We start from the raw sequence: 18,706 nt of genomic DNA, 5'->3' as shown, positions 1-18,706 counted from the left end.
TATTACAAGTTACGACAATTAATCCAACACTGGTCAAAAGTAGACTTCTGAAAAAAACTAGTGCTTATGCTACTGTACCTCAATTGCGAAAATGATGATGAAACAATCCCCCAAACAAAACCACTCCAGTTTCTCAAAGGAGCGATTTCTCAGACACTTGAAAAATTTACATAGGCGCAGAATGAAACATACATGAAAAGGAAGATTTAAAGAGAGACGACAGCGAAATGTTCTGCTCTGTAGCATTTGAATTATCGTTAGCCCTTTTCGGAGAATCTCTCCCCCAACTGTGGCAGCTCACACGGTTTCATAGGCCAGTGGTTTGAGGTCAGTTGCTGCTTCGTTTCATTATCCGGGGTGGAATTTGACAAGGCATCATTCATTCCTGTCATTGTACTTCAGTTTTAACTCATCCAGGCAGGCAACCTGCAGTGTTTTGTGTTTACAATACCTTCCCAGTTCTGATAGACACAGCATTTGGTAGCAGTCATAAAATGCCAAACTTTCACAAAAGAAACCCGCAGCTTTCCGAGATATCTGTCCTTATTTGGGGTCTAATAACGACGCACAAGTTACCGTACAAATTCACTCACGAGATTGGATTTAAAATGCAGTCGATGGTTAACCTTTAACTTATCTGAATTCAAAGTATATGGAATTGAAAAGAAGACAAATTTCAGCCTAAGTTATGAGGTTAGAATGGATGGGATAATTATCACATATGTAATAATATATGTATGTATAGGCTTTGTTTTCACATCACTCATAATGATATTCCTTCAGTAAAATATCACACGTCAACTTGGATGGAGTGTTCTGAAACTGATGTTCACCAAGGCACATGCTGTTGGCAAAACAGAATAAATAAAACTGACCTATAAACTGCATAACATACGTTTGAAAATAATGGAGTGATTTCAAGGCAGTATTCTCATTGGGGGGTTCCGGTTACGATTGCAAATTGCTCAAGTCCATCATGTGAGTCATCCAACATGAGTACTCCACTCTAATTAATCCTGAATATTCAATAGCAATTTGCCATAGAGACATCTTTAGAACAGGAAGACTCGTACTTCGACAATTTCTAAGCAGAAATGAAATTTCTCAAAATTGGAAATATCCCAAACCATTTCACAACAGATTCTTGTGAAACGGGGGTTCCTAATTTTCTAAGAGGAAACAGCAGCCATTTGTGCAAACCCAGTCTCACGATCAGCCATGAAACGAATGGCCAATTAATCTGGGGGATCGTTGGCCATAATACTGGGAGAAACTCCAATTTCTTTTTGAACAATGGTAGGAGATTTTTAAGGGCCACCTGAATCGGTAAGTCAGCAGTACATAAAAATCATTCACCCAACACCAAGTAGAGGAACGGAACAAGTCTCCTTGTCAAAATTTAAGTTAGCTACTGTTTCAGAGTAAGCTATCTGAAATGTTGCATGAAATGAGGCTTTCTTGTAAGAAAAAAAGGTTCTATCTTCTCTAGGTTTGCACAGCGTTTATGTATGCAAATACTGCAGAAAATATATCCGCAGACGCCCAAAGAACCTGAAAACTGAAAACTTTTACACCACTCACCGTCTCCTCCATCCACCTTCCCATACCTCGCTCATCCTCTCCTCGACTCCAACTGTGAGGAGATGCTGGACTCCCTCGAATCTAAAATCAGCCACCTCAGCCCTGTCCACAGCCACCCCCACATCACCTCTCCCTCATGACCCAACCCCCACCCATCCCCCCCATACTCCTTCGACTCTCTCTCCCTCCTCCCTCACCACGACTGTCCGCAAACTCAAACCCACCACCTGCTCCCTCTCTCCTTGTCTCCACCTTCTGGCCCCTCTCCTGTCCAATGTCATCAACCTTTCTCTGTCCACCAGTTCAGTTCCCACCCCTACAAACAGCCGTCATCATAACCATCTTGAAAAAACCTTCCCTGGATCCATCCCTCCTCTCCAGCTACCGCCCCATCTCTAACCTCCCCATCTCTAACCTCCCATTCCTCTCCAAGGTCCTGGAACGAGTTGTCGCGTCCCAGCTCCACTCCTTTCTTTCTCGCCATTCCCTCTTTGAACCCCTCCAATCCGGCTTCCGCACTGCCCACAGCAAGGAAACAGCCTGGGTCAAAGTCACTAATGACATTCTGAACATCTGTGATCAGGGCTCCCTCGTCCTTCTCGACCTCTCTGCCGCCTTTGACACTGTTGACCACTCCATCCTCATACACTGCCTCTCCTTAGTTAATCTTCATGGACCTGCCCTTGCCTGGTTCGATTTCTATCTCTCTCATCGTCTCCACTTTGTTGCCTCTAACGGTGTCTCCTCCAGTCCCCGCACTGTCACATCTGGTGTCCCCCAGGGCTCTGTCCTTGGCCCTCTCCTCCTTAATATCTACATGCTCCCCCTTGGTGACATAATCCGCAGACGTGGTGTCAACTTCCATATGTTTGCGGATGACACCCAACTCTATCTTTCTGCCTCCACCCTCAACTCCAGGACCACTGCTGTCCTGACAGACTGCCTGTCGGACATCAAGTCCTGGATGAGGGCAAACTTCCTACAGTTGAATGTGAACAAGACCGAGGCGCTCCTGATTGGCTCGTGCCAGCACCTCTGCACCTCAGGCTCTGGCAGCATCAACCTCCATGGTTGCACACTTCCAAATCACCAGCCAGTCAGGAACCTGGGTGTCTTGTTCGACCCTCAACTGTCTTCCTCACATCCAAGCCATGACCCGCTCTGCCTTCCCTTAACTCCGTAACAACGCCCGACTCCGCCACTACCTCACCCCTCAGGCCGCTGAAACTTTTTCATGCCTTCATCACCTCCAGGTTCGACTATGCAAACTTCCTGCTTGTCGGCCTTCCCAACTCCTCCCTCCACAGGCCGCAGATGATCCAGAACTCTGCAGCCCCCGTGTCCTCTCCCGCACCAAACTCCGTGACCCCATCTCCCCCATTCTTGCCCGACTCCATTGGCTCCCTATCCTTCAGAAGATATCCTTCAGTTCAAGATCCTGGTCCTCACATACAAAGCCCTCCATGGCCTAACCCCACCCTATCTCTGTGACCTAACCCCCCACCAACCTGCCCATTCCCTCCACTCAGCCGGCTCTGGCTTGCTCCATGTCCCCGACCCACCGCCCCACCACTGGCGGGAGAGCCTTTAGCCACTCTGCCCCAACCTCTGGAATTCCATCCCCCAATCACTCCGCCTCACCCCCTCCTTAGCCTCCTTCAAGTCCCGCCTCAAAACCCTCCTCTTCAACCATCGGCCACCCCCCTCCCCTCCCTTCCCCCCCCCCGACCCCAACTCGTGTCTGAAATGCTGTACTCTGTCCCATGCCTTGGGACGTCCTCCCGACATGAAAGGCGCTGTACAAATATAATCTTGCTGTTGTTGTTTGTGATTTGGAAGAACAATGGGTCATTCAGTTAATTTGACTGATACAACACAGCCCTTTTATAATGAAATCTTGTTTGTTATAACAAAATATCATAACATTAGGAGATGGCTGATTGAGCATTTCATGCTGACAGTTTGATGAAGTAGAGAAAGTGACAAGTTCAAGTCCTATCAGTAGACACAGAAGCTTGTGGATTTGACATTCAAATTTTCCCTAAAGCTGAAGAGAAAACTGAATGCAGAGAACAATTATTAAACACACCTTTACATTGAATGTACCAGATTCCTCAGGTTTATTTTGTAGCGGATTTCAGTTTCTGAATGCCTCATATAATATGGTGCAATATTGATTTAGTTTCAGGCAAGTTGAAAGTTCTTTTTATATTGCTTAGTTGCAACGCTGTGAATGCTTCTGATCCAAGTTGTGCATATTTCAGCAATAAATACACATTCTTTATTTAGTACAATGGACATAGGTTGGCTTCAACATTAAAGCTGATTTACTTTAAATGCTGCACCATCACTCTGCTGCTTAGCTGCCACAATAGAGGAACTCTATGCGGCAGTTCCATAAATGGGAATATTTTCTTCCAACAATAAAGTCTGGATAAGTAACAGAGATTTATCTAGAAGCACACCCTTCGGGTTCAATGAGAAGTGCTTCAGAGTCACTATTTCCTAGCAAGTCTCATTCTACTTTTGGCGATGAGGAAGCTGATACAGGCAGAAGGAGGACGATGCTTAAGATGGAAAACGATATCACGAGAGATAATGAACAATGTAAAAAGAGGGAGAATAATAAGAATGGAAGTGGCATAAAACCAAGAAGGTGACCAACAAGAATCTGGATATACTGACGAGTATAAAATGAGATCCTGACAAGCAGAGACTCAGAGACTGTCATTGAATAAAAGGACCAGGTGGGGAAAAAAGCTGAAGGAAACCGTTCTAAGGGAGAGAGGTCAAGAGAATAGAGATCAGGAGCGGATGACTGAAAGAAAGACAGGTGAAGCACAAGTCTCCGAGAAATATTATTTTTTGTGGATGCAATTGTTATGGGATACAATACAGTACTGGGAAGATCACCAAATGGAAGTACAGTACAAAGATAATCAGAAACAAACTTCAAGAGAAATGCCTCACAATACATGAACGCTGACTTCAGGTCTGCCCCATAATCACATAATGCTTTCATTTATTTCTCTCTCCCTCCTCCCCCACCTCATCTCTTTGTGGCACAAGTGCTGAATGACAGCATTCAGTGACAATATCCACCGTATATAAATAACCAGCTCAGATTGAGCGAATAGTGAGTACATCTCCTGCCTAAATGAATGTGACCAGCCAATGACCCTCATCGTCTTGATATTCCCGCTAAATTATTCTCCAATCTACATTATAGAGTCCAACCATTTGGGGTATTTTTTTTAAAAAAAAGTATGAAATCGCATCACCAACCCCCGGAAATATAAACCGGAAATAGATTAATGATACGTGTGGCCCCAAATGTGTGCGGTGTGAATATTACACACATTATTCATTTGTTTCTCAGTTGGACTGTCAGGTGAATTACTTTATACTACAGCACTGAAGATGAGCCTGTTCTGCTTGTCCTTCTGCAAGGTCATGAGAGAGTCAGTTAACCGTGGAGTGAGATTAGTAACAGTCGCAAAACGTCAACAGGCTGCAAACATTCATTCGATGCAGCGCCTCATCACTTCATTGAAACGTCTCAAAGCGCTTCACAGGACATTCTGTAAAGACAAGTGACTGTATATTTTGTGGGCGAAACGCTAAATGTACCGTCAATAAAGGGTAAATAGGGAAAGGAGTTTTATAAGAATGTATAGGATAGCAAAGTGGATCTCATAATTACAAAATACAGGAAAATTCCAGTAAATAATACAACAGTCTAAGCACTATGTTAACCTAGAATTAAAGAATGAAAAGGTGGGTATTTGGAGTTGAGTTACAGATCAGTCATGATCTAACAGAATGGCGGAACAGACTTGAAGGGCTGAATGGCCTACTCCTGTCCCTAATGCGGTACCTTCTTAAGCGCAATACAGAATACTTTCGATGAGGCGCGACCTTACCGCGCTACTGAAATACAATCTTATGGCCGTGTGCAGTTAGGGAATGAAAAGTATTCGACAACAATTTTCAGTTGCAGATCACCCCTCGCACTGGGTAGTGTCCCGGAGCGTTCATTAACCCTTAGCAATCCCGCCCAAAGACCTTCCTTTTTGATCGTGCTTACGGTCACCTCCCCCCCCACCTCCCTTCCCTCTTGCCCTGGCTCAAGGTCAAGCTATATAAGGGCGCTATATAAATGCAAGTTGTTGTAGCAACCTTGTTATCTAGGAATCTTGTCTTATTGAGACCAATTATAGGCTTTAAAGATTGCACCTCAGAAATAACAGCTAACACAGCGCAATGAGCAGCAGTTGGCTCCTGACGTCTGCACCAAATGAAGAGAATCAAGTATTGTGAACAGATGGAGAAAGGTTCAAAGTGTTAAGTCCCAAATCACCAACTATGCCAGACCACCAATTCTTTCATAAATTCAGCCCCGTCTGTTGAAGATCTGAAAATATATTCCAGACAGATGACATGTTAACAGAATCATTTCATGGTTCAGTGTTTTCTCAGTATGATTTATCTCCATCTGCAGATATTGGAGGTCCCTATTTAGGAGATTTACGAGCAAGGTCCAGGAATTCATTTTAATAAGCGAGACAGTGTGCCACATGGAGAAACAAAACATTAATGTCTGACCCAAGATAGTCGTCTGGTTTCGGTTATAAACTAGAACTCAAAGAATAAAATTGTTAAATTATCACCTTGGTTCCGCAGAAAAAAAGGATTACATAAACGTATCCACTGTCTGCATCATTCCCCCCCACAAATGTTCTGATTCAAAAACTCGAGCTAAACAGAACTGGATGTGGAGCTGCACGTACATTTGAGACAGTTCGTTCCTTTCAAGGGACACCTAATTATTCTCCTTTTTTTTGCATTTGAAATTGCTGCAAGGTATTGTAATAACAGTTCAGAGTTTTAATGTAATGTGGCTTTTTTTTAATCCGTTCGCAGAATTCGCAGCCACCACAGTTCCAAATTTGTATTCCATCAGACTAGATAGAATTTCATGTGACCTGTTTTACATGAATGTAAAAGAAACAAGATAAACTGCTATAGAATAGCAATTTTTTTTTGACAGACTCTTGTTCGGCTCTGGGTTTCAGGGGATGGTGACTGGAGATAACATTGTGATGCAAGGAAAGCTGCCAACCTCATCTCAATATGAATGGGAGGCAATCAGAAATGCAAATTCCAATCAGAAGAGCCTGCAATGATAACCTTTTTATCTCCGCAATCATGCAGGGTTAACACTTGTATTATCGTCGCCTTTAAAACATTGTCGTCAGCGTCAGCACAGAAAGCTACAAGGACGAAAGAGGAATATATAAAAGAAAGGAACAGCTATTTCTGACGTGCGATGATTCTGGACCGTCTACGACAATCCATGACAGGGAGATTTTTCATGTTTTATCGTTTGTCTATTCCATGATGAAGGGATGCAAAATCATTTGCCACTTTGTTGTTTAATTGCCAATCACACACCATTATAAGGATAATCATAATTTATGCTTTAATTGAAACAAGCGAACAGCTGGAAGAGACTAATTTCTAATTCAGGATAGTGTTATGCTTTCTATATCTACAAAGATACCCAGACACGAAAAATTCAAAAATGCATTTCATTTAGACACCAGTCGAGAAAACAAAGGCACTTCACAAACGCTGCTCACTGCCCAAGCACATCAATGTGTCGATAACATTGGCGAATTAAGATTTTTTTAAAAAATAGATTGATTTACGCAGCTGAATGAAATACAAGATCTGTAGGAGTGTGCAATTTGGGTTTTCTATAATTTACTCATTTCTCCAGGAAACATTAATGTAAATTTAAGCAATGCAGAAATATATAACATTATATATTATAAAAAACAACCTCTTTGGATTTTGTCTAGAGATTGATTTCTCTCAGTGTTACAGTAAACAACGAACTATCTACATGTAGTTAGTGGCTATAAAACATTAGATATTTTACTGCAAAAAAATTCTCAATGTAATTGATTTTTAAATACACGTACAGCGTCCACTTTAATTTTATAAACTAATTCAAACTACAAGTCCAAATTTCATAAACCTATCATACACATCATCATTCATGCCCATAATGGATTAGTCGTAATGCAGCATTACAATCTTTTCATTTTTTTATTCAATTTGTTTGAGCTAATATTTTTTGGCCCAACCCAATTCCTCCCATGAAATTTGTAAGGTCTCTGTTAAGCATCCAAGACACTTGGCACTGTATAAAAGCAAGTTGTTGTTGTTGTTGTCGTCGGTCGTCGTTGTCTGCCAACACTGTTGTTGCTTCAGGCAGAAAGTAGGATAAGGCACAAAGGACTTGTCAAAGCTGTGGGACCATGGGCCGGCAATATTTGATCAGAATATAGGAGGTGCTGCTCTGAGGCGGAACTGATCATGGAGCTTTCTGTGCAGATCATAACCACAACTGCAAACTGTTTATCTAAGGGGTTATTTAAGGGCTGGTAAAACTCGCCGTTTCGGGAAATCACCGGTAGTTAAGGTGAGGAATCTAACTAACTTTAACTAACCTTCCAAACACACACTTGTTCCACTGCTAAAGCTACCGGGCGTAACTAATGTCCTTGCGTTCGATGCAATACCTTTTACGTCAGGGGGATGACTCATAGCACTTCACAGGATTTACTGTAAAGTGTAGTTGCTGTATTTTTTTCAGATGAATGCTTACCTCCATGTTAAATGTCTGGTGTCTGCAGAATGTGACACATTAGCATTTCATTCTAGCAGAAGCAGATAACACCAGCTAACACCATTATGTAGGCAAGGAAGGCTTTCAGTCTCAACTTCTCCAATGCACACTTTCAAGAGAATATTTTGCAAAAACCCTTCACACTGTGAACATCTTTTGTGTCATTTCTAGAAATGTTCGTGCTTCAAGGTGTAATAGCCTGCAATAAACAGAGTTATAAGATAGATATGATCCGAGAGAGCCATCTAGTGACGTACCTTGGAATCTTATACAGCGCTTTTACAGGGTGCAGATCAGACATTGGTGGCTCACCATCCCCGAGCTCAATCGCTGTGATTCCAAGTGACCACACGTCACATCGGATATCATAGGAATAGTCAAATTGTTGATCGCAAGCAATGACCTGTTATTTAAGAAGAAAACAGCATATTAATGTTCAGAAGTCTCTCCATAATGCTATCAACACATTCTGCAGTATTTGTATCAACACAAACACACACACACATACACATAGCACACACACACACATACACATAGCACACACCAGTGTTTTTTTGTGCCTTGGCAATTCTGTGAAGGAAGCCAACTTAAATACACATCACAACTTGACATCAGGCATTGCTGTTCATCCAGCAGCACATCCTGAACTGTTCGGCCAGCAATGTCATGTAATGCAAAAGATGAAAACTAATCATATGTACTCGCTCCTTGTCAGACTCTTTACGTGTAACTCAGCTTGAGCAGTGTAGGCAGCGTTGAATAACCACTAAAAATAACCACTGCCACAAGCCATAAAACAATCTCTTCGATGACATTTCTTAGCATTCCTTGCATATGTACCAATCCATCTAAACCGAACTCCATAAATATATTGCAGCGCAAGTGGGTAACCTACATTATTTTATCACTTTTAGCCTTCTTAATCCCTCTGTGCAACACCCACACTTAAACCTTCTTAGGGTCCAGACAGAATGATTTGGACTAAGATTAAGACAACCACAGCACAGCTTCTATGACCAAAATGAAATCAGAAATTCTGCCCACCTCACTGGTAAATCATCCAATAGCTTTACGTGTTGAGTCTCGATGCCCAGGACTGGACAAAGTGGGAGCAATTTGCCAGCAAATGGCTAATCTGCTGCATTTACATCTATAGAAATGTTTAGGATTACAGAACATCACAAAGATAAACCTTTGTAATCATTGTAAATTTACATTATTGCCGTTCCATTATTCCCAGATGCATTATAATTTCCATTATGTTAAGATAGAATATTTTTACTTTAGTCTTCTGCCAATTACAGCTCTACGTTTGTTCTTTCACACAGGGTTTTTGAAATTTCAACTCATTTAATTCTCTCTCTCTGTCTGTCTCGCGCATGCGTTTTTTCACCCTGTTATTACTCATTTTCTCTTTTGCTTCTTTGTTCTGACATTTTGTGCTTCTCTTTCTGATGAAGATAGAAACTGATTGATCCACAATGAGCTCAATCATTCGGGCATTTAAAACTGGTTACAATGAGACATTCCAAACGGAGAGATAAAAAAAAAAGCAGTCTGTGCTATCACTCCAGTAGCAGCAAAGCTCTTCATAATGGTACGGAGAGGAAGGAAATGAAGCCTGAATCTAGAGACGTCACAGGAATTAAAATGAATGACAATCATTTTAAAAGCAGCAAAAAAAAACCCTAGGTGTCCATTCCCCTGACCATATTCCAATTTAACTTCAGGTCCTCGTCAAATACAGTCAAGCCCGAGATCATTGATGATCGTATGAAATTGTTCAAACTTTTTTTCCCCACTGTCATCATCATCAGAAACTAGATCACATTAGGCTTGTAAAACACTTCAACCTTGTAGACTGGCGAATTGTTAAGCGTCTATTTTTCTTTCAAACAAAAAGGTTTTTCACAAGGTTTCTTAGTTGTGTTTGGCTGAGTCCCAGGCAGAACTAGAGCGTAGGGAATATGGTCAACCTATTTCTACCATTTCGAAACTTCCGGCAATATAAACTGCGCATTAAAAGGTCTTCGTGTTTGACAAAATGTACAACCAGAAAATGGTCAAGTAGTGATTTGAATTGGAGCAGAATAGTTCTAATGGGAGTCAAATGTGTTTGTTAGTAATAATACCTGCCTGTGCTTAGTATTGCTGAGTTACTATCTCATTATGTAAACCCGTAGCAAAATATAGCACTTGATTAGCAATTCAAAAGGCACATTCTGTTCCCCATTCCAATGTAATTTAAAAAAAAATAGTTTGGGAACGGTGACACCCATTTTCTTTCAGGCCAGATCCAAATTGATCAGTTAACTCCACAAGGATACTTCTACAGATTTAGAAAGGGTAAAAATGAGTCTCTTTATTCCACTTAAGAGTATTCATATGAGGAATTCCATGTCTCCAGGTCAGAGGTAAAGGGATGAGAAGCTTAACCTTTTTGTTCAGTGTTCGGGATGATTGTGTGTGGGATACTGCTGCGTGCAAACTGGTTGCCAGAGTCACCTACAAATACAGTCACTGCACTTTGAGTCATTTTAATGACATGAGAGACTAGGTTGAGTACAAAAGTCATGATTGTTATTCGACATCAACATGTTGCAAGATCACAAGTGTTTTGCCTATGGGTTACCACTTCCTGAATGAGTATAGAATAGTTTGGTTACAGGAATTCCACATCATTACTGGAACAAAGCTCACACTTCCTCACAAGATAATACACACCAAATTGGTCTAATACAAGATAATCCATCACTTTTATTCTACCATGACCTGGGAAGGTTAAACACTTGCTGTGAAGGTTTACTGTAAATGATAACATATGTGATCGTATAATGTTCTGAAATTTTGGCATTTCATGAGGCTTGACTTTACATTCTAATTACACACTTTGAAAGATTGTTCGAAGAGAATCTTTAACAATTCCCATCATTGCAACATACCTAAAAGCACAATAGTCTGCAATAACGTAACTGTACATTATAACTCGCATCTCAGAAAATGCTTCATTTTTGGTAAAAAAAAGCATTCCTCAAATAAGTTGGTCACAAATACAATTGTAGTGGAATTATTGCACTACTCCCTCCTACTTGAGGGTCATTCCACTGAACCACATCCATAGTAACCATCTCTTTAAGGCCAATAATTATCTCAGAAATAGCATTTTCCATCAGTCTTTCCTTCCCAGAATACAGTGTTCGGACACACACACACACACACACACAGACACACACAGAGTGACATAGCAAATATATTAAAATGTTTATTCACTAGATTCTTTCCTAGAACACAGATACTTCCCCGGAAAGTGCTCTGGGACACTGCCCTGGGGTGCAATATAAATGCAAGTTGTTGTTCCCCTGCAAATAAACTTAGGGATGATTAACAATGAAACGCTACTCAGATTGCCTCTGCTCTCAATGACAGTTAATGTTACCGAGTATTCAAAAAAGTATAAACCTAGTACCTGGGGGTAAATTAGTCTAACGTCTGTAGTGCAGAAATGTTGGTGGGCATCTATCAGTGCTGAGCTAAACAGCGCAATTTCAGAAAGGAGTTTGAGAAATGTGTGATTAGGAGTAGGGCTGTATATTATAGCGCTTAATGTAGAAAGATAATATTCCATAGAGCCTTTATAATACTCCTTTACAATGTTTGTGCCCAAAATGTGCTATGTGTATTAAACTACATACAATTAACAAAGCAATAATAAGAGTAGTGGCTTTGTGTTGCACACGATTTTCAGAGTTTCTAACTAGACCTTACACATTTACAATTCTTCGCTGCTGTAGACGAGGAATACTAATTTCCAAAATTACACGTCTCCAAAGTATCCCAATTTCTCAGATTCCGCCTGAAAGAATTAAAAATATCACAACAACAACAAAAAAAATCCTAAACTGTGAGACAACTTACGAAAGAACCTAAACTCTAAAAATGATGACAGTGATCAGGAATCTTTCTTAGACTGAACCTTTGTTGGGTTCTCTGTAGATTATTTTACGTAATAATAATCCTAGCAATTGGTATAATGCCTTTTAGGGTCAGTTGAACATCACAAAGCACTTCACAGGATATACGGTAAAGTGGTGTGACTATGTGTCTTGTTGAGGAGCTTATAGGATATGTGGCTGCCGCTTCACATATTGCAGCTTCCTTGAATAAAATCCTTTATAATTTGAAAAATAAACTTGTTTGATTACGGAACCAATCAGCGTAGTGTTACCTGACAGTGCATAAACAACTTCTGAGTGAGCGTACAGACCTTCCTAGATTCTCTTACTTCAGTAAGATATTACACCACTTAAATATTGTGGCAAAAATAAATCACAGTAGGGGTTTGGACAGTATATTATTAGGGTCTGTGAAAAATCGTATAAGAAACTAAAATCAATTATTTTGTTTTTAACGGTGGATTTAAGTAAAACATTCACGAAAAAGGGCACATTAAAAACGCAGCAAATGTTATAGTCAGTGTGAACAGAATAGAATAATCCAATGTTAGACACTGTATTTGATTTCTGGGCAGAAATAAAGGGAAGAACAATCTTACTTCATCTCAAAACTGACGAGAGTCTCAAGCGAAATACATTTGGACAATATTTGGCCAGTCTTGAATTAAATACCCAGTGAACTGAATCCCACAGTACACAGTAACCTTGAGAACGCAATAATTTGTCATTCTGCCTCATTCAGTTTGTAAAGACCAAAAGTAGTAGATGAAGATGCTACATTGCTAAGGAGGGTAGAGCTCTTCAAAGCTTGTGATTTAAGTATTCCTTGGAGTGATGTAAGGAGAGTTCAGCGTTACATCCCAACCAATACTATCCTCAACCTCGATGTTCCATTTCATAGCACAGGTCAGAGGGTATATTTGCAATAAAGACAATACGGTAACTCTTTTTTAAAAAAAAGTTCAAACCCAACCCACCTCAGGTGCCATCCAAAAGGGTGTCCCAACAGAGGTGTTTCGACGTAATCTGGTGTTAGTGAGCTGAGCAGAAACACCTTTTGAAAGAAAAGTGCAAATATTAGAAAACGTTCACTCAAAATAAACTGTCAGCAATGCAACAACAGTAATCCTTGCATTTGATACAGCACATTGTCGAGACGTCTCATAGCGCTTTACAGAATATACTGTCAAGTGAATTGACTGTGGGTGAAAACGCAGCAGCCAATTACGCATAGCAGCGTCCCACAAACAGGCGTGGATAGAGTGACCAAATTTTTATTTTATTTTGATTTCTTTTATTCGCAATGGTTAAAATACCAGGCCACATCAGACACATAGGACTACAGTGAAGATCGTTGTCACAAACAAATCTCAAAGGAACCCTGGTAGAAGTGAACAGCTACAGGCTATTATTGCTTTAAATTAGTAAAGTGCAGTTACCACCAAATCTCCAAGGGATCTTCTGTTTTTACCTTGCTGCGTTGTTAACAATTTCCCTTCGGAAGACTTGGTGTCACAATCAGGAATTAAGTGGAACTGTTATTTTTAGCACCATGAGTTCATTTTACCTTCTGCACAGAGGGACTGAAATTGCCTGAGGGGCCGTTTACAGTCATTTAACAGAGAAAAATCATTCCCGAAAAGGTGCAAAAAAAAAACCCATTAAGATATAAATAAGCAACAGCCACAAAATATTTTATTCTAATTGGTCTGCAGAGCATCATCAAACAAAAGGCAACCATACTGATGTTCGTTGTGAGGATTTTTAAAAAGATATATATCCATATATTAGATTTTAAAAGAGGGGCATATCCTTAAGCAGACAGTTTATCTGCTGCAAATTCGGAAAGTAGTCCATCTGTTAAATTCAATCGTTCCAGCCACCAACAGCAGAATATGTGTTGCCTGTGGTGTCACAGGGAAGCTTGTGGTTTCTGAGCAGGCAATAAATTGCTGCCTTTGGCTAAACTGCAAACTTCAGGGGAAAATAGATGGTAAGCAGTTATTACCAAAGTCAACCAGCTTGATTCCTCCTTCTGTCGTCAGTAGAATGTTGTTACCCTTGACATCACGATGAATGATTCTGTTGTTGTGCAAATGCTGAAGGCCCTACCGAAAAATAGGGAACGGATTTCGAGCGGGTTTTAATGCGGAAACAATTAGCCCAAATGAAAGAACTTAATTAAGCCAATTTGCATATATATTAATGAAATTTTTAGCGAGCGTTACCGCAGTTGGCAATCTACTCCTGCCGGAAGTCCATTAATACTACTATGTAAAGAGAAAATATACGCACGTAAACACACACACAAAAGAGTCCTCTGTTGTCACTTCTTTGTGATGAGCATCCTTACCAAAAGCGCTCCATACAAAATGTACGCGATTAAAGCTTCATCCATGCAGTGACCTCGCTTGAGCAAACCTCTGACAAGATCAGTCACAGAACCACCATTACACAGCTGTAGAGGAAACATCCAAAGCATTTACATTAGTCAGTCAACTGACAGACTTTTTTTATATATATTTACTTTCTATACTATAACAGCACGATGAACATTAAATGAAAAAACGGGGATGAAATTTCATTGCCAGATAAAAACTATTTCTAAACAGTCAGCAAATTGGACTCAAATAACTAGAAAGAATTTGTCCATTTACTGCAAAAAAAAGTGATGAAAGATCATCGTGCAACTTTAATAATAATAATCCTTGCATTTGATACAGCGCCTCATCACATCTTCAGCCTATTCTTTTTCAGTAAGTAGCTCCCATGTTAATGTGTTTTTTCCCCTCATTTATCTACACATATCGCTCACTCGCCTTCTGTCTCCTGTGCTATTGTGTACAGTACAATATAGGGATTTCCCCCTCCTCAAGTTAATTTTAGAATTGTTTTCATTTTCGTTCACTGTTGGGAGCACAGCAACCCCAAACTCCCTCACATGTCACGCACAATTAGTCGATTAGACCAGAGAGGGGGATGTTAAGGATTATTTTATTTCCAGCTTGTACAGAGAAATACCAGAGATTTTCTACGATTCAATCTTTAAGATAATTCACATAGAATACCTCACCCAATTTAAAATTCGAAGATTTTGTTTGTTCTGGAAAAAAAAACATATCTTTCGGTACAATAACTTTCCAGCTAAATGATGTGTTTTCTAGCACGTAGCTAAATAAAACCTCCGTGGTTTGCTTCATCGCAGCGATTATCCTTCTCTACACAACGCACTCCTCCCCCAACATTTTCATTTCGAACGACTAGTCATTTCCTCAAGCAGAGCAATTTCATGAATGATGGAAAGAAATTATGGTCCTTTTCAATCCCTCACTTCATCAAGCCACCTGCTGGCAGACAGCATGAAATCGACAGGAACTGTATCTCTATACTCAGACTGGATGTCACAGCTTTTTGCCAACGCACGAGACATCAGGTTTTTTTTGTTAATACAAAGGAAACAGATGCCAGTTTTACAATCGTTGGCTACTAAAATACATGCCTCAAAGATGAAGGTAAAAATGTATTTTACACGTCGGTGAACGCCATATCATTAATTCATCATTCACACCCTGCTCGGTAACTTCTACATAATATCAATCACAAAATGTCCAGAAATTGTTCATCAAAGTGAGTCTGTGACAGTATTACAAGGAGGCAGGGTTTTTTTTTGTTATGTTCACACATCAGGAGAATTAAAACTACCCAGACAAATATTGAAGCTACAACCGTAAACATGAAGAACACTTTGAGTTAACTATTATCCACTGCTTTCATCTCATCTATCCTTTTTACCACAACTCGTTCTTGGGAAGAAGGAGGGGGGAAAAAAAAACTCGCGCATTATTCTTTTGGTGTGGAGAATTATGTGACTGCACTGTCCATGATTTAGTACATTCGCTGAGCAGAGGTACCAGTTGCAGGAACTTTATTGAACGGAGGTGTCACAGTTTTCCGATAAATTTAAAAGACAGCGCATTGCAAAATTGGAAAATAAAGGTTGTGCAGAAATGACAACGTCCTAAAAGATTACCAGGACATTAAAAATAGCTGTTTCAACTCACCAGCAAGAAACAAAATGAATCCTAAGTTGGCACCAGCCCAGAGAAAGCATTATTTCTCACAGGCCTCTGATCGATTTGGACAATTATCTACCTCTAGCAAATAAAAATGGCTGCAATGCACCCATCCTGTGCAGTTGACAGTTCAAATTGCATCCAATCAATAGTTTGATGGGTGGCTATGTCAACTATGTAAATTCTTCTAAGCTAGATACTAAAGAGTGAGCAAATAGGGTGCAGTGACCTTAAGGAGGTGTCATGTTCCAATGATCACTGGTTCAAGGGTTTCCCTGAATGTATTCAAGGAAATAATCCAATTGATTTTCTTCAGAAGCTCTATCAATGTTATTTAAATTGAACAGCTTGCAGATACGGAGTCCATTGTGTCAGACCACTCCACAGCCCAACAAAGGCAACTGATGACAATTATGATTCCAAGGTCAAAATTCTTCAGGGAAAGAATCACTGGCCTATAAAAAGATAATATCATTGCGGCAACCATGTCTCTTAGTGGAGACACGGATTTGTGAACCGTAAGGAAGATGTCAGACTAATTATTGTGGTTTCGCTCTTTTCTTTTTCTGCCTTTTTTTAGAAAAATTGGAATCAAAGATTTTTTAAATGCAGAGACATAGGAGACAAACTTTCCAATACTACGGCGCAGAGGGAATCAATCAATATAGTACTCGTGTTATACTATGATCAGGTTTCTTTCAGAGAATTGAGAACTGTAGGTGAAGCGGCAAGGCCCTTTCGAGGAATACCATTCAAGCCGAAAAACGTAGGAGAAAAATGTACGGGTTGACCAAAAAGTCATGATAACTATCTCATTATCTAAAAACACCAAAATATCATCATTTCTTTAACTTATTAGACACTGTAATGGTATCACGACTTTTTGGATCACCCTGTACAGAAATGATGGCATGTACTTAGAAAAAAAAACTGATTATTGCCAGTAATAACACAGCTACATCAAACAGGGAAATATCTTCAGACATTTTCCATATAATTTTATAGCAATTGACGAGTAATGCATAACCAGCATCATTACGAGTTCTGTTTAATACTTAAAAATAGTCAAACAATGAGGGCCTTACCTCTAAAACTAACCAGAGTTGACCCCCAGCTTTCAGGTCTGCTTTGTAGTATATTCCGTAAAATTGCACCACATTTGGATGGTTTGAAAGGGACTGAAGAATGCTATATTCTGCTTCGATTTCTTCATCAACATCCTAAGGAAAATATTAACATGTTGATAAATAAATCAACAGATGACTTACTTAAAAGTCGACTGGAATTTCTGTTCGGTGTTTGAACGACACAAGTTGGAAGAAACTCTCTTGGTCTTTTCGAACAGCACCAAGGGATCTTTAACGTCCACCTGAACAGGCAGACGGGACCTCTGAAGGACGGTAACTTTAAAGAGCACAAGTGACTTACAGAATGTAAAATTGCAACGCTTTTCAACAGCTCTAAAATCCAAACCAATATCCAAGTTATAATAATAATCATTTTTATTAAAGCCACAGAATAGTTCTGAATACTTACACTGATGGGGTCCAGGACTTTGACAGCCGCTTGGCTCCCATCCTTCTTATTAGACACTTTGTACACTTTCCCGTACGTTCCTTTCCCAATTGTCTCGACTATTTCCCATGTATCTGAGGGATCTGCCAGTGTCTGAAGGCCGATCATGCTGCTATGGTATGGGAAGAAGCCATAAAAGGACCTCCTAAAAAGCAAACATTGATCATAAGTTCCCAGACCGTATAGACTTCAAGATGCAGTGAATGGTTGACATTTCACCTGTGAACGAAACAGGGGGTAAAACAGCTGACGAAAACCAACTCAAGTTATTAACAGATGAATTTTGATGACGGTTTCTCACGTAGTAAATAATGAATTTTCTATCATTATGCAAAACGTCATTACTTTATACAATTATAATCCGAAGGCCTCCATCATAAGAATCAATTGTTTTACCAATAGAACTAGTTATTAGAAGCTTAACTTTAGTAAGTGTTCTCTTGTCACTACTGGAGTTCCAACCAGATTTAAACCTGGAGTTAACAGTGCCAACATATTCAGATCAAGTCATTTTAATAATGGAAAGTTCAAGTTAAAATGAGCACCCAACGTTTACTCATAAAGCAATATTATTAAAATAATTATTACTATTATGTGGCTGGCAAGCAAGCAAACACATACATAACCAATAAATCTGCATTACATTTCCTCCGTTTTATTTTCTTCTATATCTATATATCTTTGCTACTTAATTCACCTGCAAAATACGGTTAATTCACTTTACAGCATATTCTGCGAAGTGCTTTGAGACGTCTCAAAGATGTGATAAGGGGCCATATCAAATGCAAGGATTATTATTATTATTTCAATGCCTTTTATCTGTATAA

General features: G+C 39.9%; 1 protein-coding gene across 1 annotated transcript in view; it reads right to left on the bottom strand.

Moving 5' to 3' along the window:
* The window catches only part of myo3b (myosin IIIB), a 106,081-nt gene extending 88,063 nt beyond the window's left edge, over window positions 1–18,018 (bottom strand). Inside the window, 6 exon segments of the mRNA XM_007889967.2 lie at window positions 8,536–8,681; window positions 13,209–13,285; window positions 14,240–14,339; window positions 14,585–14,689; window positions 17,390–17,524; window positions 17,841–18,018. Of these exon segments, the coding sequence (XP_007888158.2) occupies window positions 8,536–8,681; window positions 13,209–13,285; window positions 14,240–14,339; window positions 14,585–14,689; window positions 17,390–17,524; window positions 17,841–17,987 (710 nt within the window). The 5' untranslated portion in view covers window positions 17,988–18,018.
* Between the last annotated feature and the right edge of the window lie 688 nt (window positions 18,019–18,706).

This window comes from Callorhinchus milii, unplaced genomic scaffold (genome assembly GCF_018977255.1).
Source record: "Callorhinchus milii isolate IMCB2004 unplaced genomic scaffold, IMCB_Cmil_1.0 Scaffold6, whole genome shotgun sequence".
NCBI lineage: Eukaryota > Metazoa > Chordata > Chondrichthyes > Chimaeriformes > Callorhinchidae > Callorhinchus > Callorhinchus milii.
The sequence above is the reverse complement of the archived record's forward strand: the minus strand, read 5'-3'. Positions and strand labels throughout refer to the sequence as shown.